Source organism: Bubalus kerabau, chromosome 14 (genome assembly GCF_029407905.1).
Source record: "Bubalus kerabau isolate K-KA32 ecotype Philippines breed swamp buffalo chromosome 14, PCC_UOA_SB_1v2, whole genome shotgun sequence".
Classification (NCBI taxonomy): Eukaryota; Metazoa; Chordata; class Mammalia; order Artiodactyla; family Bovidae; genus Bubalus; species Bubalus kerabau.
The window spans coordinates 72017130-72041912 of record NC_073637.1 but is presented as its reverse complement, the minus strand read 5'-3'; the positions used below and the strand labels follow the sequence as shown (position 1 = coordinate 72041912).

General features: G+C 40.3%; 1 protein-coding gene across 2 annotated transcripts in view; it reads right to left on the bottom strand.

Moving 5' to 3' along the window:
* VIRMA (vir like m6A methyltransferase associated) overlaps positions 1-19848 on the bottom strand; it is a 63701-nt gene extending 43853 nt beyond the window's left edge. For both annotated transcript variants that reach the window (XM_055546646.1, XM_055546647.1), the window contains exons 1-4: positions 19555-19848; positions 5690-5805; positions 1841-1927; positions 638-686 (exon numbers count right to left, since the gene is read on the bottom strand). In XM_055546646.1, the coding sequence (XP_055402621.1) occupies positions 638-686; positions 1841-1927; positions 5690-5805; positions 19555-19788 (486 nt within the window). In that variant the 5' untranslated portion in view covers positions 19789-19848. The remainder of the gene's footprint in view (positions 1-637; positions 687-1840; positions 1928-5689; positions 5806-19554) is intronic.
* Positions 19849-24783: the final 4935 nt, after the last annotated feature.

Genomic DNA, 24783 nt, shown 5'->3' with positions numbered 1-24783 from the left:
AGGCTCAAAGATTATACCCATGGACTGACAGATTCTGAACAGAAAAATCACTAGAAAGAAGATAAAGAGATAGAGAACACGATTTTTAGTCTAAACAACATGCAGAATATTAAGTACTCCTTCACCAAAAACAAAGAGCAGGCTGAACAGTCCCATACTAGGTCATCATTATAGCTAGAATTTGGCTCCTTCATGAGTCAGATCTTTTAGATGCTTTTAGAATGGCATTTGGTATTAAGAAAAAAGACACACTTCTGATATGCAAGGAAGAAGTATGAAATATGAATTTTTAAAAAGACACCTTAATTAAGATATAATGTGTTTAATAATTTACCATCATCTTCAAAATTCGCCCACCTAAATGAAAAGAAGGAAAAGCAGATGCTGGCTTTTTCCTGACCCAGGTATGAAATTAGAATGAAGAGCTACATAGGTAGATAATAGCATTACAATGTCTTTGCTCCATTTGAAAACAGCTTCTGGAATACAAAGGAATCAGACAAGAAATGATGAAATTCTGAAGAACTGGAACTAAATAAGCTAACATTCTGCATCACTGGGTTTATCCAGATCAAAACCTCTGACTGGAGGTAAGAACAACAGCAGTAACAAGCTGAAAACTGACTTCCACGATTACCTTTGAGTTGGGTCTAAAGATGATGGAAGTATTCTCATCATATTCCAGGCTGTTAAAGGAGAAGGAACAAATACACAGGTTCAAACACTGAACATCACAGTTGATGAAGATTCAAATATTTCAATCAAACACTAGATTTTTATTTTAATAAACTACAAAGTTTGGGTTTAATTTACTCCCCACAAAATGATATCAAGTATAAAACAAATCCCCCAGATTCTAGTTCAATTGCTTTCAGGTGAGTGTAGATGTCAAGGTTTGTTTAAAAGCACCCCATGCAATTCTACCACATAGCCAGATCAGAGATCCACAGCCCTATAGTCTTCAAAAAAAATGCATACTGGGATTAAAACTTTTTTAAAAAGCACCTATTTTATCAGGTAGGTACCAACTTTAAAAAAAATTATATATATTAAAAATTAGCTGCATCAGATTACCTAGGCTCCCTTCATTTAAAAAAAAAGGTTAAATTATCAATGTAATTTAATAATAAATGAATGGAGAATCAATAAAAGAATAAGCAAAGTCTAAAAAATTTACTTTCTGACAGGGATAGGAAAATCTCCATTTTTAAGCTGCCTTTAAAATTTTTTATTTTAGAAATGAGTAAAACCATTTAATGGTTAATTAATTTGCAGATACCAAAACAACCAGTGTTAATCATACCGAGTCAGTATGCATTAAATTATTCAAAGTAGGGGTAGCTATTAACAAAATTCTCATTTTACAAAAATGTGGCTATGGAATTTTAAGTTATGAAGCAGTGTGACGTAAAAACCACAGATAAAATCTCAATGCATTTATAGAGGGTTTAAGAATCAAAAAGTAATATTTTCCAAATTAGAAGGTTATTACCAAATCATATGATATGTAGAAGAAATGCATACACTAATAAAAATCAAACAAAAGATGGCTAATGTTTCAGGCATTTAAAGTTTTATTTTATAAATAAACACAACTTGTTCTTAGGAGCATGACATTTCCTTAATATTGTCAACTGTTAAAATTAAACCAAATTCTTGGGTCTACTATCATATATAGCCTTTTCTTCTATCAAAAGAATAAAAAGGTTTCGCTTACTAATTTAGGAGTGTCTGGAGAGATTACCTAGTAAGTACATACCTTCCCAACCTATCGAAAGAATAAAAAGGTTTTGCTTACTAACTTATGAACGTCTGGTGAGATTACCCAGTAAGTACATACCTTCCCAGCCTATCGAAAACCGGGGCACTTGGCTTGCTGACATTGTTAAAGAACAAGTCTAACTGAAATGTATGCGGTGAGGTCTCCCTGTGAATGAAACAAAGGTGAAACATCAGCCTTTACAATATCCAGTTCCTAAATTAAAACAAAAAACAAAGTAAGTCAAATGTAAGAGCAAGTCTAGAATTAAGATAAAATATTCCCAATATTTAAATAAAACACAGAGTTAACTACAATATTTCCTGTAATTTTATTCACAATCCAATTCTCAAGTAGTCAACTATTCACTTTGAATATTACTGAAAAGTTTTTAGCCATCAAGTATCTTTTGCCTGCTGCTTGGACCATTTTAAAACACACAGACATTTACATTATTTTATGCATTTTAATGGAAAATGCTAATTAATCAAGATATATAGTTTTTTTTATTCTTTATATCATTATTTTATTAGCAAAAAAGAATCAGGAGTTAACTTTAAGTTGTAAATAATAATTACCATTTAATTTTAGCTTAACCCATATTCATACAGGACTATAATAATTTTGAGCATCAGAGCCCTAAACTGTGACTTAAAGCCTAAACTGCAATTTGTATAGCATTAATTTACAAAAATCTTTTTTTATAGATTTATCTAGTAAAGTTTAAAGCCTATTTAATTTGCATTAGAATGAAATCTTACTATATACCCTTGGCTGAAATTCCTTCGCCTCAACTAAAATCAGTTTTTAGACAACGCATGCTTTGTTTATTCACAAAAAATCTAAATGGTAAAAAGTATAATGCCCAAAGTACTATGGAAGAGATTCCCTTATGTATTTCTGGTAGAAATACAAACAGGTACAACCATTCTGAAAGACAATATGGCAATACAACTCAGGAGACTGAGAAAATGTTCACTGAGAAAACATTTTGTAATGAAATACTTTTCATTACAAAGTGTTTCTATGGAAACACTGATTTACAAAGATCTTTTTTTTTCAAAAGGAGATTCATTATACTAAAAATCTGAAAACTAAAAACCATCTAACAGTCCCCACTTTAGGAACTAGCCAAATAAATGGCAGTACACTGATTTGTTAAGATTATGCAATCATTAGAAATCATATTTTCAAATAAATTTAAATGCTGTGAAGTACTCCTGACATAACGTTAAATGAAATAAAGGAATACACAGAACAGTGCGCGCCTGGGTCAGAGCAGCATCATACACTTTATCTCACCCTAATTCAACTGTATGTGCTCAACAACTCCAGTCTCTCCCCTCCTACCTTTCGGCTTATAACCAGACCCTGGCCTCCAAAAGGAGAGGAAAATGGGTTGAAATGCAAATTATTTCCTCTGGAGGCAACAAAGACTCACGTCCTGGTCACTGAAAAGTGCTTTAATGAATCCACGTAGTCTGACTTCACAAGATTTTCACCTTAAAAACTGTTGACTCTAAAACCTAATCTCACATAAGATATACCTATCCTCCCCGAAAAAAATATACATATACACACAAATGTTTCACATCACCTGGGAAGCCCCCTCAAATGCTCACATATAAATTTAAAAACACAGGACATCAAAATGCTAAGCTTCTCTCAGAATAGAGGGATTGTAAGGATTTTAATTTTACCTTACACAGTTCTGAATTTTGTAATGAGAGTATGATCATAAAGTGTGCTGCACAAATATATGACCTCTAACATTAACTTTCAACCTTGAGATTCCAGGCTTCCCAGTATCTTATTGAGTTGGCCAAAAAGTTCTTCAGGGTTTTTCCATAAAATGTAGTGGAAAAACCTGAATGAACGTTTTGGCCAAACCCATACATTTGTATTACTGAATTAGTACTTCATCTTATGGTTTATAACATATTGTGTATAACACTGTTTCTGGTAACAATTTCATGTTTGGAATTATTAAAACATGAATAGTCATTTATCCCCAGCTAAGAAAAAGGAGAGAGAGAGAAGAGGGGAAATGTAACACTCTTACCCACTGCAGCTAATGACAAGAGATCCATTTTGCCTGCTGTTACAGCCAGCCTCCAAAATAGACCCCAAAGACTCCCCCTTCCTGATATTCACCCGTCCCTGTATAGTTCCCTCTCACACTGTACCAGCAGAATATGTAGTCAAAAGAATATAGTAAAAGCAGTTATATTGAAGTATGTGACATATGCTATTTCTGATATTAAGTTACAAAACACAGTGCCTGTGGCTTCCTTCTTGGGCATGCTCTCTGACTCTCCTTCTTGGATCCCTCACCCTGGAAGAACCCATGCTGTGCCACAGCGACCCACAGAAAGGATCTCCTGGCAAAGAACTGAAGCTCTCCCGCCAACAGTCATGTGAGCGGGCTTCTAAAATTCCCCAGCCTCAGTCAAATCTTCTGAGATTGCAACCCGAGGCCTATAACTTGGTTATAACCTCATGAGGGAACCTGAGCCAATCAAGCAGCACCCAAGTTCCTGACGCTCAGAAATAGTGGGGGATTAAGTTGCTAAATTTGCTGAGGTTTGTTACACAGAAGCAGGTAACAATAGAGCCTTCTTGCCCCAAAGCAGTGCAATTAGAGAAGTCTGCTGGATAATCTATCATTACTCCATCTTTCTCATTCTACATTCTACGAAAAGTAGAAAGAAACACAGGAAAACAGGAGTTTTTATTCCCTTATACGTGGCAAAAAAGTTAACTATAATGATCTGTCATATAAACATTGATCATTCTTATTGCTTTGTTTTTATGTTTTACCTTTGAATGACCTGAAAACATCTGAAGAATTTTATATCCACTCTACAAATAACAAACTACTTTTCACAACTATAAAGAAATGAGCCCTTAACTTTGAGTCTGTACTGTACCGGTCACTACCACATAGCTGGCTTAACTCTTGCATGTAATAGAAACTGAGCTATCAGAGCATGGACATGTCACAATGTGGCACTGATACCTAGGCTATAAGCCAAGAACCCACCGATATATTTATTATACATATTCATGCTTCCATAACCAAAATTTAGCTTTTATCTCCAATTCATGTAATTAAAATCAGAAGATGATGATGATTATTCACGTCATAACAAAGATCAAATTCCTCTGTTTTATGTCAGTTGTTAAAGTTATCAACAACTCCACATTAGGGAGTTCCCTGGCAGTCCAGTGGTAAGGAACTTTTACTGCCATGACTTGGGTTCAATCTCTGGTCAAGGAACTAAGATCCTGCAAGCCTCACAGCACAACCAAAAAAAAAATAATTAAAAAAAAACAACTCCACATTAGGAACAATGTCTTACATTTGGTTTATTTCCCACAGACCTTAAAAAAGAGAAATGATGCTCAAGTAACTACTTGCTCAGTACAACTAACGGCTAATGTGAAGTATTTGTAATGTAAATACAAAAACACACATGTATCAGGCTAAGATGATCACCAATAAGGCATGAAAACTAACACTATAATATAAAAAATGTAACATAATAAAAGACATATTTCTCAATATTACAGATGCATTTATTTTCAAGGAAAACAGCACATTAAAAATACTCTGTCTACTATACTGTGCTACCCTACAATAGTTTGGAAAATATAAACCTATTTCTACCAATTAAAAAAAGAAATGAAGAAAGAAAAACTTAATCTAGTACTTAGGTCAAATAATTACTCTTTTCAAGTTTATAGTAATATATGGATTATACAGAAAACTTAAAAGTCAATTATAATGCAACATAACTAAAACTGAAAAAAGTTTTATTTTTGTTGTGTTTTTTACTTACAAAATATTACCTTAAATTTTTGCATTTGGAAGTATGTTTCTAGGTCATCTTTAGTCAAAAACACTTTTAAAAAAGAAAACTGACTCACCCATATGCTCTATTGTCAGGCAAGTTGCTATGGGCTCTTACTCCCGGGGGTATGACTCGAACTTCATTTATATAAACCACACATGGAAAACGAACCACATCTATATGAGAACTTTGCTTTAAAAAAAGAGAAGAATATACTGTAAGCAAAACACTTTGTCTAGTCAAAATTTATTCACCTTCAATTTGTTTCATTTAGAATGTCACAATTTTTAAATAAACACTATCATTAAAACAGTGCTATTATATTATAAATGGTGTAAAAACCATTTTTAAAAATAGCCGATGAGGGACCTTCCTAGTGGTCCAGTGGTTAAGAATCTGCCTGCCAATGCAGGGGACATAGTTTGATCCCTGGTCCCGGATAATGATTCCACACACTACAGAGCAACTAAGCCCATATGCCACATCTACCAAGCCCACGCTCTAGAGCCCACCAGCCACAACTACTGAAGCCACACGCCCTAGAGCCCGTGCTCTGCGAAGAGAGAAGCCATCACAATGAGGAGCCCAGGCACTGCAACTAGGGAACAGCCCTCACTGGCCACGAAGACCCAGCACAGCCAAAAATTAAAAAAAGAAAAAAAAAACAGCTGATGATAAAATGTACCTAGTTAAATCCCTCCCCTTGTATAACATTTTCTGCATCTGTTTCCCTGCTGTCTTGCCTGGGCCAATACAGACCAATAATCCCTACTGCAAGGGTCCCCAAGCCTAGGCCACAGGCTGGAAGGGGCCACACGGCAGGGTGTGAGCGGCAGGCAAGCCAACGAAGAGTCACCTGCTGTGCCAGCAGCTCCCCCTCACTCACGCTGCCCCGAGCTCGCCTCCTGCCAGCTCACTGGTGGCGTTCGATGTTCATAGAAGCGTGGATCCGACACATGTGAGGGACCACGGCAGCACGCTCCTTATGAGAATCGTCCCCAGACCAGCACCTCCCACCTGCAGTCATGCTGTCTCCCACAAAACCAGCCCCTGGTGCCAAAAGGTTGGGGACTGCTGCTTTAGTGGACCTCTGGAGCCAGAGGCTTTTCAGAATCCTGACTTTTAGGATTTTTAGAAACTAATGATACAAATACTGCATATTACTTAACACCCCAGTAGTTTCTGCCACAGTAACTTGTAACCAAAACATTAATACTTCTGCAGCAAATGTATAAACATTCACACTAAGTAAAGATTATAACAAGCATAAAGTCAGTTCAAAGCACAGCATATGGCCTGATGAGTTCAGGGCAGATTTTTCCTGCCATTTTTTGAATTTCTGAATTATAGATGATAGATTGTGAATCTCTTAAATTAGCTTAGTTTACCAAACTTATATACTAACTAATATCAAGAGATCAAGGGAAGTCATTCAGGTACTGATTAGATAAGGTAAACCCTCCCAAATTTAAAAAAGAGAAAAAAATCCACGAACGTAAGAATTTATCGGGACTTCCCTGGTGGTCCAGTGGCTAAGATTCTGAGCTCCCAATGCGTGGGGCCTGGGTTCACTCCCTGGCTAGGGAACTAGACCCTACATGCTGCAACCAAAGAACTAAAGAACCTGCAGGGCGCAACGAAGATCAAAGCTCCCTCGGGCCACAACTAAGACCTGGTACAGCCAAATAAAGCAATAAATAGAATTTATCATAATAACATAAATGGATACCATAAATTTAGTGTACATTTATTTCTATGTATCACTTGACACAAGATCAGACAAATTAGCTCTTGTGATTAATAATTTTAAGAAATTTTTCACATTGTTTTTGGACTATTATTTTATATCAGGTTTTCCTAGCAGTTCAGCTACAACCCCATGCTCTAGCCAGCCGCCAACTACGGAAGCCCACACGCCCTTGAGCCCGTGCTCTGCAACAAGCAGCCAACCATCTCTGCCTGGTGACTGAAGTTTTTAACAAAAATGGTTCATATAATTTGTATCTAGAAGGACTGAGTCCTGAGTGCTCTTGAAGATGCAAAAAATACTGTGTCTCTCAACAGACCAGCAGACTGGTCAAATGAGTCTTTCCTAAAATGGGACAGAGGATGACTTTCTAATTTTGCACTTTAAACTCAGAGATTAAGTATAACCAAACATGTAGATCTAGAAATCTTAATATAACTATTCAAATGTACTTTATACTCACAAAGATATACAAGAAACAAGATGAACATGAACTGAGGCTGACTGCTAGCTGTTTTCCAATACAACTCTCTTAGAGTTAGGCACAAGTGAACTGAGTCTCCTAGAAGCTGGGAAGCCAGTGTGACCATGGGATTGCTAGATCCCATCAATGGGATGTAAGTGGAAACGATGCTGGCAACTCTGGGTCGTGTCCTTGAAGAGAAAGTCCTGACTTCAGAACCTCCTGCCACCTCTTCCTCTATATTCTGCTGCTTTTCTAGAACACATGGTACAGTGAGCTGTCTTGGGAAATGCAGGAGATACCCTAAGAATGAGAGAGAAAGAGAACAGAAAAGCCTGTCCCTGACAATGCAGACCTGTCACATTAGCCCTAGAATACTCACAGTCAGATTGAGACAGTCTGTCTTATTTTGTCTAACCCACCATTATCCTGACTTGATGGCAGCAGCTGAAATTGTATCCTAACTATTACAAATATACTGTAGGTATTCAATAAATACTACAGTAGACTTTTATAAAAGAATTAAGCATTCTGCCTCAAACTTTGGTCCTATGTTTCCTTCCTGTAAGTAACTCCTTTATTTAAAAAATTTACTGTATAGAAGCTTCTTTGCTTATACAGTTAAAAATTATCATTAATATTTACAATGGGAACTTAGAACAAAACTTTTATTTATTATATCTTCCTTCACCCTGCCCCTCTGTTATTTAATGAAGGGTATTAGTAGTAGTTAGAGTATAGTCACTGTGGACCTAAAAATTGAACTTAAGGTTTTACAGCCTTTCAAAATCTATTTTGTTTGTAAGTAGAAGAGTTTCTATATTAGTTGCTATCACTTTTATTCAATATTTATTTCTAAACATTTATTAAATGTTTATAATGTTTCAAGGTATGCTGCTGCTGCTGCTGCTAAGTCACTTCAGTCGTGTCCAACTCTGTGTGACCCCATAGACGGGAGCCCACCAGGAAGAGCCCACCACAGGAGAATCCCGTCCCTGGGATTCTCCAGGCAAGAACACTGGAGTGGGTTGCCGTTGCCTTCTCCAATGCATGAAAGTGAAAAGTGAAAGTGAAGTCGCTCAGTCATGTCCGACTCCTAGTGACCCCATGGACCACAGCCCACTAGGCTCCTCTGTCCATGGGATTTCCAGGCAAGAGTACTGGAGTGGGGTGCCATTGCCTTCTCCGTCAAGGTATGCTGCTGCTGCTGCTGCTAAGTCACGTCAGTCATTTCTGACTCTGTGCGACCCCACAGACGGCAGCCCAACAGGCTCCTCTGTCCCTGGGATTCTCCAGGCAAGAATACTGGAGTGGGTTGCCATTTCCTTCTCCATTGCATGAAAGTGAAAAGTGTTGCTCAGTCGTGTCCGACTCTTAGTGACCCCATGGACTGTAGCCTACCAGGCTCCTCTGTCCATGGGATTCTCCAGGCAAGAGTACTGGAGTGGGGTGCCATATGCTAGGTCCTGACAATATAAAGACAAGACCTACCATAAAGGTACAATCTATTGTGGTAGACAAACAGATAAATTACTATGATATAGACTCATACAGGAAACTTCAAATTGGAAGGAGTTCTTACCTAAATGAGATTGTAGGCAAACATATGTGAGGGGAAAAGAAGAATGTCAGGGAAGGCTTCCCAAAAGAAGTACCACCTAATCTAAGTAAATCTTTAAGGAAAACAAGAATCAGTGGAACAGAGGGAGAAAGCTTTATAGGCAAAATGAGAAGTATGCAAAAAAGGAATGCAAATAAGAACTGGGAAGCTTCAAGAAGTTACAGGCATAGTTCACAAAGGCTGGAGGGCAAAATGTGGGCGAAAAGTAAGGCAGAGTAGCTTGTTGTTGTTCAATCACTAAGTTGTGTCCAACTCTGCCTGTCCGACCAGGCTTCCGAGTCCTTCCCTGTCTCCTGAAGTTTGCTCAACTTCATGTCCATTGAGTCTGTGATACCATCCAACCATCTCATCCTCTGTCATCCCCTTCTTCTCCTGCCTTCCATCTTTCTCAGCATTGGGGTCTTTTCCAGTGAGTCAGCTCTTCACATCATGTGGCCAAAGTACTGCAGCTTCAACTTCAGCATTAGTCCTTCCAGCGAATATTCAGGGTTGATTTCCTTTAGGATCAACTGGTTTGATCTTGCTGTACAAGGAGACTCTCAAGAGTCTTCTCTAGCACCACAATTAGAAATCACCAAATTTTCAACCCTTACCCTACTTTACATATTATGGTCCAACTCTCACATTAGTACATGACTACTGGAAAAACCATAGCTTTGACTAGATGGACTTCTGTCAGCAAAGTGATATCTCTGCTATTTAATATGCTAAGTTTGTCATGGCTTCTCTTTCAAGGAGCAAGTGTCTTCTAATTTTCCGGCTGCAGTCACCATCTTCAGTGATTCTGGAGCCCCAAAAAAGAGTATCTGTCAGTTTCCAGTTTTTCCCCCTCTATTTGCCATAAAGTGATGAGACCGGATGCCATGATCTTAGTTTTTCGAATCTTGGGTTTTAAGCCAGTTTTTTTCACTCTCCTCTTTCATCTCCATCAAGTGGCCCTTTAGCTCCTCTTCACTTTCTGCCATTAGAGTGGTATCATCTACATATCTGAAGTTGTTGATCTTTCTCCTGGCAATCTTGATACCAGCTTGGGATTCATCCAGCCCACCATTTAGAATGATGTATAAGTTAAATAATCTTCCCTGGTGGCTTAGATGGTAAATAATCTACCTGCAATGCAGGAGACTCAGTCTGATCTCTGAGTTGGGAAGATCCCCTGGAGAAGGAAATGGCAACTCACTCCAGTATTCTTGCCTGGGAAATCAAATGGACAGAGAAGCCTGGTGGACTACAGTCCATGAGGTCACATGGAAGTTGTGTCCATGAGGTCACAGAGAGTCAGACACAACTCAGTAACCAGCAATTTCACTTTCATAAATTAAATAAGCAAGGTGACAATACACAGCTTTGATGTACTCTTTTCCCAATTCTGAACCAGTCTGTTGTTCCATGTCCAGTTCTAACTGTTGCTTCTTGACCTGCAGACAGGTATCTCAGGAGACAGGTAAGGTGGTCTGGTATTCCCATCTCTTTCAGAATTTTCCATAGTTTGTTGTAATCCACACAGTCAAAGGCTTCAGCACAGTCAATGAAGCAGATTTTTTTTTTTAATCCCCTTGCTTTTTCTATGATCCAATGGATGTTGGTGACATGATCTCTGGTTCCTCCGCCTTTTCTAAATCCAGCGTGTACATCTGGAAGTTCTCAGTTCATGTACTACTGAAGATGAGCTTGAAGGATTTTGAGCATTACCTTGCTAGCATGTAAAATAAGCATAACTGACAACAGTCTGAACATTCTTTGGCATTGTCTTTCTTTGGGACTGGAATGAAAACTGACCTTTTCCAGTCCTATGTCCACTGCTGAGTTTTCCAAATCTGCTGGCATACAGAGTACAGCACTTTAATAGCATCATCTTTTAGGATTTGAAATAGCTCAGATGGAATTCCATCACCTTCACTAGCTTTGCTTGTAGTGATTCTTCCTAAGGCCCACTTGACTTCACATTCCAGGATGTCTGGCTCTAGGTGAGTGACATCATTGTGGTTATCTGGGTCATTAAGATCTTTTCTGTATAGTTGTTCTGTGTATTCTTGCCACCTCTTCTTAATCTCTTCTGCCTCTGTTAGGTCCTTTCCATTTCAATCCTTTATTGTGCCCATCTTTGCATAAAATGTTCCCTTGGTAGCTCCAATTTTCTTGAAAAGATCTCTCGTTTTTCCCATTCTATTGTTTTCCTCTATTTCTTTGCATTGTTCACTTAAGGCTTTCCTATCTCTCCTTGCTGTTCTCTGGAACTCTGCATTCAGTTGGCTATATCTTTCCCTTTCTCCTTTACATTTCTCTAAAATTTTCATCCACTGCTGGGAAGTCAACTCCAAAAATCTGTACCTCCATTAAGACTTCTCTCCTGAGCCCCAGACCACCACATCCAACTGCCAGCTGGACATTTCCATTTGAATGAACCTCTGGCACCAAAAGCTCAACAAGTCCAAAACTAAACTGTCCTATATCAGTGACTGATTCTTTCTCATTCTCTCGCACCTAAATAATTTCTTCATTTAAACATCAAGTTCTATTGATTAAACCTCTAAACAGTTCTCAAATCTATGTATTAGGTTGGTGCAAAAGTAACTGCAGTTGTTGCACTGTTGAAATTTGCTGCTTGATTTTGGAATACATTCTTAATAATGTGGGTATGTTATCATTTTAATGTGTATTTCTGGCTTTTTCTTTTTGCTGACTTATTACTTGCTGTTTATTTTGTATTTATTTTAGACTATGGAAAAGATGTTAGACAAAACACAAATTCAAGCAATTTTCTTACAAGTTCAAAATGGGTCGTAAGGCAGTGGGGACAAATTGTAACATCAACAACGCATTTGGCCCAGGAACTGCTAATGAACGTACAGTGCAGTGATGTTTCAACAAGTTGTGCGAAGGAGACAAGAGCCTTGAAGATGAGGAGAACAGTGGCTGGCCATTGGAAGTTGACAACGACAACTGAGAGTCATCATCAAAGCTGATCCTCTTACAACTACACGAGAAGCTGCTAAAGAACTCAACATCAATTGTTCTACAGCTGTTCAGCATTTGAAGCAAATTGGAAAGGTGAAAAAGCTCTTTAAGTGGATGCCTCATGAGCTGACCAAAAATCAAAAAAAATCGTCATTTTGAAGTGCCATCTTCTCTCACTGTATGCAACAACAAGGAATCATTTCTTGATCAAATTGTGATGTGCAATGAAAAGTGGACTGTATACGATAACCAGCGACGGCCAGCTCGGTGGTTGGACTGAGATGCTCCAAAGCACTTCCCAAAGCCAACTCTGCACCAAAAAAAGGTCAAGGTCACTGTCTGGTGGTCTGCTGCCTGTCTGATCCACTACAGCTTTCTGAATCCAGATGAAACCATTACATCTGAGAAGTATGCTCAGCAAATCAATGAGATGCACTGAAAAACTGCCAATGCGTGCAATCAGCATTGGTCAACAGAAAGGGCCCAATTCTTCTCCACAACAACACCTGACCATACTTTGCACAACCAACACCAAAAGTTGAATAAACTTTTGCCTCATCTGCCATATTCACCTGACCTCTCACCAACCAACTACCAAGCATCTCAACAATTTTCTGCAAGGAAAAAGCTTCCACGACCAGTAGGACCCAGAAAATGCTTTCCAAGAGTTCACAGAATCACAAAGCATGGATTTTTTTATGCTACAGGAATAAACGAAACTTAATTCTCATTGGCAAGAAAGTGTTGATTTTAATGGCTCCTATTTTGATTAATAAAGATTTGTTTGGGCCTAGTTATTAATAATAATTTAAAATTCACAGTCCAAAACCACACTTATATTTGCACCAACCTAATATTTCCCTTCTTTTCAGTGGTCACTTCTCTAGTTCTAGACACTAGGCCAAATTCCTTGGTCTTACAGACAAGTATTATCACTCCAAACGTACAGCCTCAAAATGCCCTGGTATTCCTCATCTTAATGTCCTCATCCATGCCACTGTCTCTGCTTAGAACTCTCCCACACTCCTCTCCCAACTCCATTCAGATGTCAACTTTCTCTTAAAAGCCAAGTCAGATCAAGTCTAGATGAGTGCTTATCAAAATAAGTTCAAATTGCTTTTTTTTGAAGAAATATTATATGTTTATTCATCCAATAAGCACTGTATAGCAGATCACACTTTTTAAAATTTATTTTTTATTGGAGAATAACTGTTTTACAATGTTGTGTTGGTTTCTGCCATACAACGATGTGAATCAACTATAAGTATACATATATCCCCTCCCTCTTGAACCACATGACCCCATCCCACCCCTCTAGGTTGTCACAGAGCACCAGGCTGAGGTCCCTGTGTTACAAAGCAACTTCCCAATAGCTGCTGCTGCTAAGTCACTTCAGTCGTGTCCGACTCTGTGCAACCCCATGGACTGCAGCCTACCAGGCTTCTCCGTCCATGGGATTCTCCAGGCAAGAACACTGGAGTGGGTTGCCATTTCCTTCTCCAAGGCATGAAAGTGGAAAGTGAAAGTGAAGTCGCTCAGTCGTGTCCGACTCTTAGCAACCCCATGGACTGCAGCCTACAAGGCTCCTCCGTCCATGGGATTTTCCAGGCAACAGTACTGGAGTGGGGTGCCATTGCCTTCTCCAATAGCTAGTGAGAAGCTATTTCACATATGATAATGTATATGTTTCAAAGCTACTCTCTCAATTCATCTTCCCCCACTGTGTCCGCATCTGTTCTCTATGTCTGCATCTCTATTCCTATCCTACAAATAAGTTCATCAGTAGCATTTTTCTAGATGCCATATATATGTGTTAAAATATGATACTTGTTTTTCTTTTTCTGGCCTACAATGTTGGCCAGAGCCTCTGTTTAACAGGCTCTAGGTTCATCCACCTCAGTTCAACTGACTCAAATTCGTTCCTTTTAATGGCTGAATAATATTCCATTGTATATATGTACCACAACTTCTTTGTCCATTCATCTTCAACAGACACCTAGGTTGCTTCCACATCCTGGCTATTGTAAATAGTGCTGCAATGAACTAGTTGCTTCTTTTAATTCTAACTCAACTAATTGCTTCTTTTAACTTTCCTGTTACAGTGGTATTTCAAAAAGACAAGAATCAAGTCTTCAGTTCAGATCAGTCGCTCAGTCGTGTCCGACTCTTCCCAACCCCATGAATCACAGCACTCCAGGCCTCCCTGTCCATCACCAACTCCCGGAGTTCACTCAGACTCAAGTCCATCAAGTCAGTGATGCCATCCAGCCATCTCATCCTCTGTTGTCTCCTTCTCCTCCTGCCCCCAATCCCTCCCAGCATCAGAGTCTTTTCCAATGAGTCAACTCTTCGCATGAGGTGGCCAAAGTACTGGAGTTTCAGCTTTAGCATCATTCCTTCCAAAGAAATCCCAGGGCTGATCTCCTTCAGAATGGACTGGTTGGATCTCCTTGCAGTCCAAGGGACTCTCAAGAGTCTTCTCCAACACCACAGTTCAAAAGCATCAATTCTTTGGCACTCAGCCTTCTTCACAGTCCAACTCTCACATCCATACACGACCACAGGAAAAACCATAGCCTTGACTAGATGGACCTTTGTTGGCAAAGTAATGTCTTTGCTTTTGAATATGCTATCTAGGTTGGTCATAACTTTCCTTCCAAGGAATAAGCGTCTTTTAATTTCATGGCTGCAATCACCATCTTCACAGTGCTTAGCATAATCATTTAATGAAAGAAAGACTTTTAACAGGTGCTTAATAAGAGTTGACTGAATTGTGTTTTTAAAGCTAAAAATATTACAGTGAAGTAGGAGGCACTTAAAATATCCAGAAGAGTACATATACCTAGGAAGACAGGTTGAGAGTGGGAAATCACAGAAGGTTTATGATTAGAGAGGTAACAGGAAACTGAAGAACAGACTAGTTAGATTCCACAACTCAGCCACATTTATCTAAGGAAGAAGTACTTCTGTGCTGAAGTCTTTCTGTGACTAACAAGGCCCATCAATTCTCTAGTCCCACCAGTTCTCTATAACTAGAATTCTCATTTTTGGCTACTCTTTGATGAGTTGCAATCCTGGCAATTCTTTTTTTTTTTTTTAATATTTATTTACTTTTTATTTATTTTGGCTGTGTTGAGTCTTGGCTGCAGCTCTCGGGATCTCTCACAGCAGTGCATAGCCTCTGCAGTTGTGGCATGAGGGCTCCAGAGCATGCGGGCTCAGTAGTCTGAGCACACAGGCTTAGTTGCACCGAGGCATGTGGGGTCTTAGTTACTGGACTAGTGATCAAATGCTCATCCCCTGCACTGCAAGGTGGATTCTTAACCACTGGACCATCAGGGAAGTTCCCATCCTGTCCATTCTATAACCAAAATTGATCATGTACCTATTCCTTCCTTCTTAGTCCCAGTGGGACATAGCATTGCACAGCTTTAGAGTCAGGAAATGTGCGTTGGCATGTCTTAATTCAGCTATGCCACATTAGGAAAGTCACCTAACTTTCCTAAGTCTCATGCTCAGTTTCCTTATCTATCAAATGGGGACATTATCTTTCAAAAGGATGGGTGGACTAGAGATAATGTATTTTAAAGGACTGTATTTAAATTTTAAATGTATTTAAATTTGTATTATCAAAGGACTGCGTCTTGCACAAAATAAACATTCAATAAATGCTAACAATGATTACTGCCCGTCTTTTAACTCAAGTTTTCATTATGTCTCACCTTTTCTTCTTGATTTGCCACCTCTGATTATTCTGAACCATTTTAGGCATGATTGATGTACCAATGTACTGATGTACTTGCTGTTGCTTAGTCATGAAGCTGTGTCCAACTCTTTTGTGATCTCATGGACTGTAGCCCACCAGGCTCCTCTGTCCATGGGATTTTACCAGCAAGAATACTGGAGTGGTTTGCCATTTCCTTCTCCAGGGGATCTCTCTGATCGAAACCCAAATCTTCTGAACTGCAGGCGGATTCTTTACCACTGAGCCACCTGGGAAGCCCACTAATGTACAAATCTACCTTAATTTTACTAATCACATCATTTTCCTGCTCAAAAACTAATTATTTCTTACAAAATAAATCCCATGCCCCTTTGCTGACCACTTAAGGAACTCCATGATCTGGCTTCAAACTGTCCATCAGGGGCCACTACAAACTGGTACTTCAGCATACCCTTCCAAAGGAATGACTACTCCAGAATACCCTTCTTTCCTATCTACAACTGTGCAACATATCCTCTCCAACATATCCACCAAAGATCAAGTTCAAATGCCACGTGCCTTGATGAAGTCTTCCCTGATACTCTCAAATGGCAAGTGATCTGTCCCTCCTCTGAAATCACACAGCCTTTATTTGTACCATCAAAGGGATCTAAATAAATATTGGCTGGAGTCCTAATATATCAGACACTGATGGGTATTTTGGAAATAAAGGAAAGAAATCTCAAGGCATTTTCACTCTGTCTCTTCAGATGCTCATCAGTATTTAACTTGAGTCATAATTTTGTGGATCTCATCTCCAATGCTAGTTATAAACTCCTTGAGGACAAACATCCCAATATTCCACACACCCCCCCCCAAAACCCCTACTCCTCCTTCAAGACTCAATTCAAATGTGATCTCTATTAAGTCTTCCTCAATCATTGCCAAAAGGTATTTATTACCTTCTGGTAGTCCTATCCTCTCCATGGTCCACAATGCTTGCTTAAGAATGAATGAAAACTAGATTTCTAAATATATCTTAAGTGAATGGATGCTAACTTTACTAAACTAGAATACTACTAAACTAATTCTTCATACTCTTTTCTTTTGTTTTTAACTGTCCTTTATTTCTATATTCATGATAGGTTTGTTCTTATCCAACTACTGCCTCTACTCTGAGTTTTCTAAAGCATAGCTGGAACTATATTCAGAGACGTATGGTCTCTGAACAAAGAGAGCTATTTGACACACATGAAATGAAAGACCACTAATCAACTCATTGTTAGTATGATATGCTAAGAGGCTTTCCAGGTGGCACTAGTAGTAAAGAGCCCATCTGCCAACGCAGGAGACATAAAAGACAGTTTCCACTCCTGGGTCAGGAAGATCCCCTGGAGGAGGACATGGCAACCCACTCTGGTATTCTCGCCTGGAGAGTCTCATGGACAAGAAGCCTGACAGGCTACAGTCTATAGGGTCACAAAGACTCCAATAGGACTGAAGCAACTTAGCACACACACAGCACATGATATGCTACAGTTTCCAAATATTTTCTTTTTTAGATCTATAAACCATTCATTAAAATAAGGCCAAGGTTGTTAAAGTTTTTATTTTATCAAGTTCCAAAGTACATCTGCTACCCACTACCATCTCTATCTGAAGAAAGAAAAGTTTTCCCTCAAAGTACAAACGACTGTGCATGTGGGCATGCTAAGTCGCTTCAGTAGAGTCCGACTCTTTGTGACCCTGTGGACTGTAGCCAGCCAGGCTCCTCTGTCCATGGGATTCTGCAGGCAAGAATACTGCTGGAATGGGTTGCCATGCCCTCTTCCTGGGGGGTCTTCCCAACCCAGGAATCGAACACGCGACTCTTATGTCTTCTGCACTGGCAGGCGGGTTCTTTATCACTAGGCCACTTGGTTAGTCCACAAACGACTGTATGTATAGAATAAATAAGCTATAAGGATTCGGGCTTCCCAGGTGGCCGCAGTGGTAAAGAATCCGACTGCCAATACATAAGACGCAGCCGTTGCCGGTTTGATCCCTGAGTCGGAAAGATCCCCTGGAGGATATTCTTGCCGGTAAAATCCCATGGACAGAGGAGCCTGGCTGTCTATAGTCCATGGGGTCGCAGAGTAAGACAGCGAAGCGCACACAACGATATATTGTACAGCACTGGGAATACAGCCAATACTTTATAATCTCTCTAAATGCAATATAATCTATAAAAATTGTAAAGCACTATGTTGTTGTACTTGGGAGAAGGCAATGGCACCCCACTCCAGTACTGTTGCCCGGAAAATCCCATGGGTGGAGGAGCCTGGTGGGCTGCAGTTCATGGGGTCGCTAAGAGTCGGACACGACTGACCGACTTCACTTTGACTTTTCACTTTCATGCATTGGAGAAGGAAATGGCAACCCACTCTAGTGTTCTTGCCTGGAGAATCCCAGGGACGGGGGAGCCTGGTGGGCTGCCATCTATGGGGTCGCACAGAGTCGGACACGACTGAAGCGATGTAGTAGTAGATGTTGTACTTTTGAAACTAATAATGTAAATCAACTATACCTCAATTTAAAAAAAAGTTCTCTAAATTACGTCTACACTGAAAGAGAAATGTGAGCTCTGGGGTCTCTTTTAAGTTTCTCTACGGACTTCATTACTGTTCGTTGTCGGCCGGTTTTCGGGAACCTTTGGTTAACTGGTTATTCAATTTACATATGTCAGAGCCAGTCATACATTCAAGGGCACTCAAGTTAATACAGAACGATTACAACAGCCCACTCTCACCCCTCAAGACGACAACACAATTGTCCTCTACTGTCTGACTACAAATCTCTCCTCTTCACAAGTATACTCCATGCAAGAGACGTTCTGTGTGAGTACTTCCTGTCCTTACGTGCGAAATCTTTCCAAGAGATAAGTACTTATTAAAGTTTCAGAGCAAACTGGAGAACGCTGCCGTCTCCAACCGAATGAGTGTCACACCTGGGTGGCATGACTCCCGTTAGAAAAGGGACCTAGGAGCAGGAATTTGGAACCCAGAAAACCAACGTGACCCGCTGAGTTACCGACACTACTGTCAAACACAAGCTGTCCGAGACCCCTTTCGAAACACCACTTGCAGTAAACCGGACAACTCAGGATCCTTTTCAAGCGGACTCGGGGGAACGGGTGGGAGGGTGGGGGAAAGCAAAGCCAAGTAGAGCAGCCAACTCAACCAAAGACGACGCGGGGCTTTAAGTAACTCAGGGAAATGAGGAGGGGGTGGGGGAGTTCCCGCCACCCTCCGCAGACGCGGCGCCCACACCCAGGCTGAGAGGACAGTGTGTGATGAATTAAAGCGGCAATCGGCACAAGGAAAAGTCGAGGCACGCCTAACGATTTTTTTTGTGTGTGTAAGGGTCCCCAAGTCGAAAAACAGGGTCGGAAACACGTCGCGAAGACGTACCTCGGCGCTCGGGTGCTTGAAAGTGTCTAAAAATAGCAGCTCCATCGCCGAGTCCACCGCCATGTTTGCCGCGGGCGGGGGAAGGGGGAGGACTTCCGGGGCAGCCCTCCAAGCTCTGCGACAGCAGCTGAGGAGAGGGAGAGACGACGGTACTTCCTGTGACCAGAGCGCTGGCGCCGGAAGCCTGGACCTATCGCTACGCGTCGCGCTGCCGGAAATCGCCTGCCCAGCCATCTCCAGGGCGGCAGCGCGCTCTCCGAGCGCCTAGAGATGTAGTGAGGAGGGGTGGGCGGGGAGAGTACTACGGAGTCTCCAGTGGTCCAAACCGCGTCGTCCTACCGCGTTTCAGAGCCACGACGGCCTCGGGGTGGCCGAGTGCCGAGCGGGCTTAGCAGAGGCGGAGGAAAGTTAGGGAGTCCTGCCAAGTCAGGATACCCGGCCCCGGTGAACCCGCCAGCAAGTAACTTCCAGGGCTGGCAGGAACAAGGTGCAGTCAGCGCGGGTGAAAACTAAGACATTTTTCTTTTTTAAGATGAAACTATCTCAAAACGAAGAGGTTTTTTGTTTTTGTTTTCTCATCTGGAAAAATGTCCGTTGTCAATCATAATACCTAATCCACTGGCTTATTGTGGAATTTTTTAAAAAATAAATTTCAAAAAATTGTAAAACGTGAAATGCCATGAGCGGTTACCATGTAGAGTGAAAAGGAAGCCTCCCTGGCTCCCTGTTGATGAACACTGCAGCGACTGGAACTGTTTAGTAATCTGCAGTGGCGCCAGTGCTGGATAGAGCAATTAGGAATTACTTAGGAAAATCACTCGTGCCCACCCCGCTTCTAGTTTCCCAGGTGGCTCAGTGGTAAAGAATCCACCTGTCAACGGAGGAAACGCCGGAGACTCCGGTTAGACCCCTAGGGCAGGAAGATCCTCTGGAACAGGAAATGGCAACCCACTCCAGTATTCTTGCCTGGAAAAATTCTATGGACAGAGGAGCCTGGTAGGCTGCAGTCCAACCGTGGCAAAGAGTCCGAGGCGACTGAGCATGCATACCCACACACCCCACTTTTAGGAAACTTCTTGCACATGTGCCCAGAGAAATACCTACAGATGCAAGAGTATTCATGGCAACACTTTCTAGTTTTAAAAAACTGTAAACTTAATTGTCATTAATATGAAATAATCAAAAAGAAAAAAATCAGTAAACTATGTTATATTTATGCCATCTAATATATAAAGCAGAAAGAACGCTATGCGGCTGCCCTGCTAAGTCGCTTCAGTTGTATCCGACTCTATGCGACTCCATAGACGGCAGCCCACCAGGGTCCTCTGTCCCTGGGATTCTCCAGGCAAGAATACTGGAGTGGGTTGCCATTTCCTACTCCAATGCATGCATGCACGCTAAGTCGCTTCAGCCGTGTCTGACTCTGGGCGACCCTATGGACAGCAAGCAGCCCACCAGGCTCCTCTGTCCACAGGATTCTCTAGACAAGAATACTGAAGTGAGTTGCCATTTCCTTTTCCAGAAAGAATGCTGTATTTAATGCTATATCCAGTGCTATATGTACTAACATGGATAATCTAAAAAATGGTTAAGAAAATACCCATTCACATGTAGAAAAGTATACAGCATTTAAATAGCTCTAAACATATAAAATAACACAATTTTAGGAGCATATATATGTTACAAAATTAAAAAGAAAAGTACTAGAATGATAAACACTAAAATTGCAAGATAGCGGTGAACCACAGAGAGATGTAATTGATGAGCTTCATAAGCTTTGATAATATTTTATTTTTTAGGCTGGTGTTTTTTGGTGTGTCTGAAATATTTAACAAGAAATTATTTTTTTAATTTTTTAAAGTGAATCTCCTATCCACTCCCCTTCTCAGCCATCCAGTTTCTGCCATTAGCTAACAGTTTATCTCTTTTACTATTTGTTTTTTTTTTTTTCAGAGAGTCAGTTGTTGCATTTATATTTATTACTTTTATATGTCCATCAACTCCTCCCTAAGCTCTGCTTTAACTCTAACTAATATATTAATTGGGCTTCCCTGTGGCTCAGACAGAAATCGTCTGCCTGCAATGTGGGAGACCCGGGTTTGATCCCTGGATTGGGAAGATCCCCTGGAGAAGGAAATGGCTACCCACTCCAGTATTCTTGCCTGGAAAATTCCAAGGACTGAGGAGACTGGTAAGCTACAGTCCATGGAGTCGCAAAGAGTCGGACAAGACTGAGCAACTTCACTTTCACTAACATATTAAGTACTTTGCCGACAAAAATCCGTCTACTCAAAGCTATGGTTTTTCCAGTAGTCATGTATGGATGTGAGAGTTGAGCACTGAATAATTGATGCTTTTGAACTGTGGTGTTGGAGAAGACTCTTGAGAGTCCCTTGGACTGCAAACCAGTCAATCCTAAAGGAAATCAGTCCAAAATATTCATTGGAAGGAATTATGCTGAAGCTGAAACTCCAATACTTTGGCCACCTGATGAGAAGAGCCGACTCATTGAAAAAGACCCTGATGCTGGGAAAGATTGAAGGCAGGAGAAGGGATGACAGATGTTGAAATGGATGGACAGCATCACCAACTCAATGGAAATGAGTTTGAGTAAGCTCCAGGGGTTGGTGATGGACAGGGAAGCCTGGTGTGCTGCAGTCCATGGGGTCACAAAGAGTCAGACACGATTGAGTGACTAAACTGAACTGAATATATTAATACCATTTAATGCTTTTATTATTGGTATTTTTTACATAGTCTGGTTTTCTTATCTTTAATTCTCTTTTTGACCTAAGAGTGATGTGAGGTAGATTTAAAACTATAATAATATCTGGAGAATTGTCTGGCTGTCCAGTGGTTAGGACTCCACACTTTCACAACGGGGGTGTGGATTCAATCCCTGGTTGAAAAACTAAAATCCCAAAAGCAATGTGGCCTAATAATAATAAATTATTTTTTAGAACAGCCTTACTTTTATGGGAAATTGAGTAGGCAGTACAGAGTTCCTATCTATGGGCTTCCCTGGTGGCTCAGACGGTAAAGAATCCACCTGCAATGCGGGAGACCTGGGTTCAATCCCTGGGTTGTAAAGATCCCCTGGAGAAGGGAATGGCTACCCACTTCAGTATTCTTACCTGGAGAGTTCCTATCTCTATATATCCCCTTCTCACTAATCAAAGATTCCCCTATCACTAACCAGGACACCACAGCAGTGAAAGTGCTGAGTCCTAAACATTGGATACACTGGACCACCAGGGAATTCCCAGGACTGTACATTGATTACAATTGATGAGCCAGTATTGATACATTGTTATTAATTAAAGTCAATTATTACCTTATGTTTCAGTCTTTGTGTTGCACGAATATACCACTGTGTGTATTTGAATGTATAGATTATCTCTGAAATAATTATGCAAGAAACTGATAATTATTTTTGCCTCCAGGGAGGGGAACTTGATGAGTTCCCCTCATCAATAGAGGGGAACTCATAGATATAGTTCTTATATCTATGAGTTAAATAGAACTTATTTCCTAAATAAATAGAACTTATTTCCTAATAAAAAATAAAATTTTTCAAGATGAATATGAATTGAGGAGTGTAAAAAACTGGTATAAACAACTCTTTTGAGAACTTTTGTTTCATAGGACAAAGAAATGAGGTAATTGTTGGAGGGAAACATGGAATCAAAGAGTGTTTTTAGGATGGAGTATAATAGAGCATGTAGACTGCTGGGAATGAAGCAGTGGAGAAACACTGATGATGAAGACAGAGGGGACAATGTATTGCATGGATGGGAGGGATGGTATCTGGTAGCCAAGTAGAAAGTGATCTTTGCTGTTAATAGAATACCTGCTCCCTGGGAACCAGGGGCAAAAAGGAGTCCATGGGTTCACAACAGATGGGAGTAATAGTTTAGTATGTGGAAGCAAGAGAGTTCCTTTTTTATGAATTTTACTCTCTCAGTGTGATCATCAGCTACAACTGAGAGGGCAGAAAGATATGTAGGAGGTCAAAACAGTGAGGTGTATTAGCCAGACTTCTGGGAGAGCCCAGAATCCCTGACTGGCTATCCATCACTTCTCACAGTGTGAAGGATCCCAAATTCAGTTCTCCTTGCTCACTCTTTCACCTTGTCCCGCTTTGATGATTCAACAATTCCCATCTAGATATGGCTCCCTTAATCCAGAGGTGTTTTACATCTCTGTGCCCTTGCTTACATGTTTTCCTCTACTTTCAATATGACCCCTTCAATATGGCTTTCAAAAACCTATGTACAGTTACAACAGCATCTAAAAGAATGAAATACCTAACGAATGAATTTTACCAATGAGGTGACTAGCTTGTACAATGGAAGATACAGAATATTGCTGAAAAAATTAAAGAGGACTTAAATAACTGGAAAAACATTCCATGTTCATGGATTGGAAGACTTAATATTGTTAAGATGACATTACCCAAAGCAATCTGGAAATTCAATGCAATCCCTATCAAAGTCTAATAGGCTTTTTTCTCCTGAAATGGAAAATCCGCTCCTCAAATTCATATGGAATTGCAAGGGGTACCAAATAGACAAAACAATCTTCAGAAAAAAGAGCCAATTTTGAAGATACGCACTTCCTTATTTTAAAACTTACTGCAAGACTAGAGTAATTATAAATGTTGTAATGGCATAAGGATAAACATATAGACCAATGGAATAGAACTGAGTCAGAAATGAAAAGATGCTCAACAGCACTAACTTTTAAAGGAATAGATATCAAAACTACAGTGAGGTACCACTTTACAACAGTCACAATGGCTGTGATTAAGAAGTCTACAAGTAACAAATGCTGGAGAGGGTGTGGAGAAAAGAGAATCCTATTACACTGTTGGTGGGAATGTAAATTAGTGTAGCCACTGTGGAAAACAGGATGGAGGGTCCTCAAAAAACTAAAAATAAAGTTGCCATATGATCTGGGAATCCCACTCCTGGGCATATACCCAGACAAAACTAATATGATGCAAAAAGATACACGCACCCCTATGTTCATAGCAGTGCTATGTCCAACAAACAGATGGAATATTGTTTAGTTTCTAAGTCATGTCTGACTGTTTTTGCAACCCCATGGACTGTACCCTGCCAGGCTCCTCTGTCCATGGGATTTCCCAGGCAAGAGTACTGAGAGGATCTTACCGATCCATGGGTTGAACCTGTGTCTCCTACATTGGCAGGCAGGTTCTTTGCCACT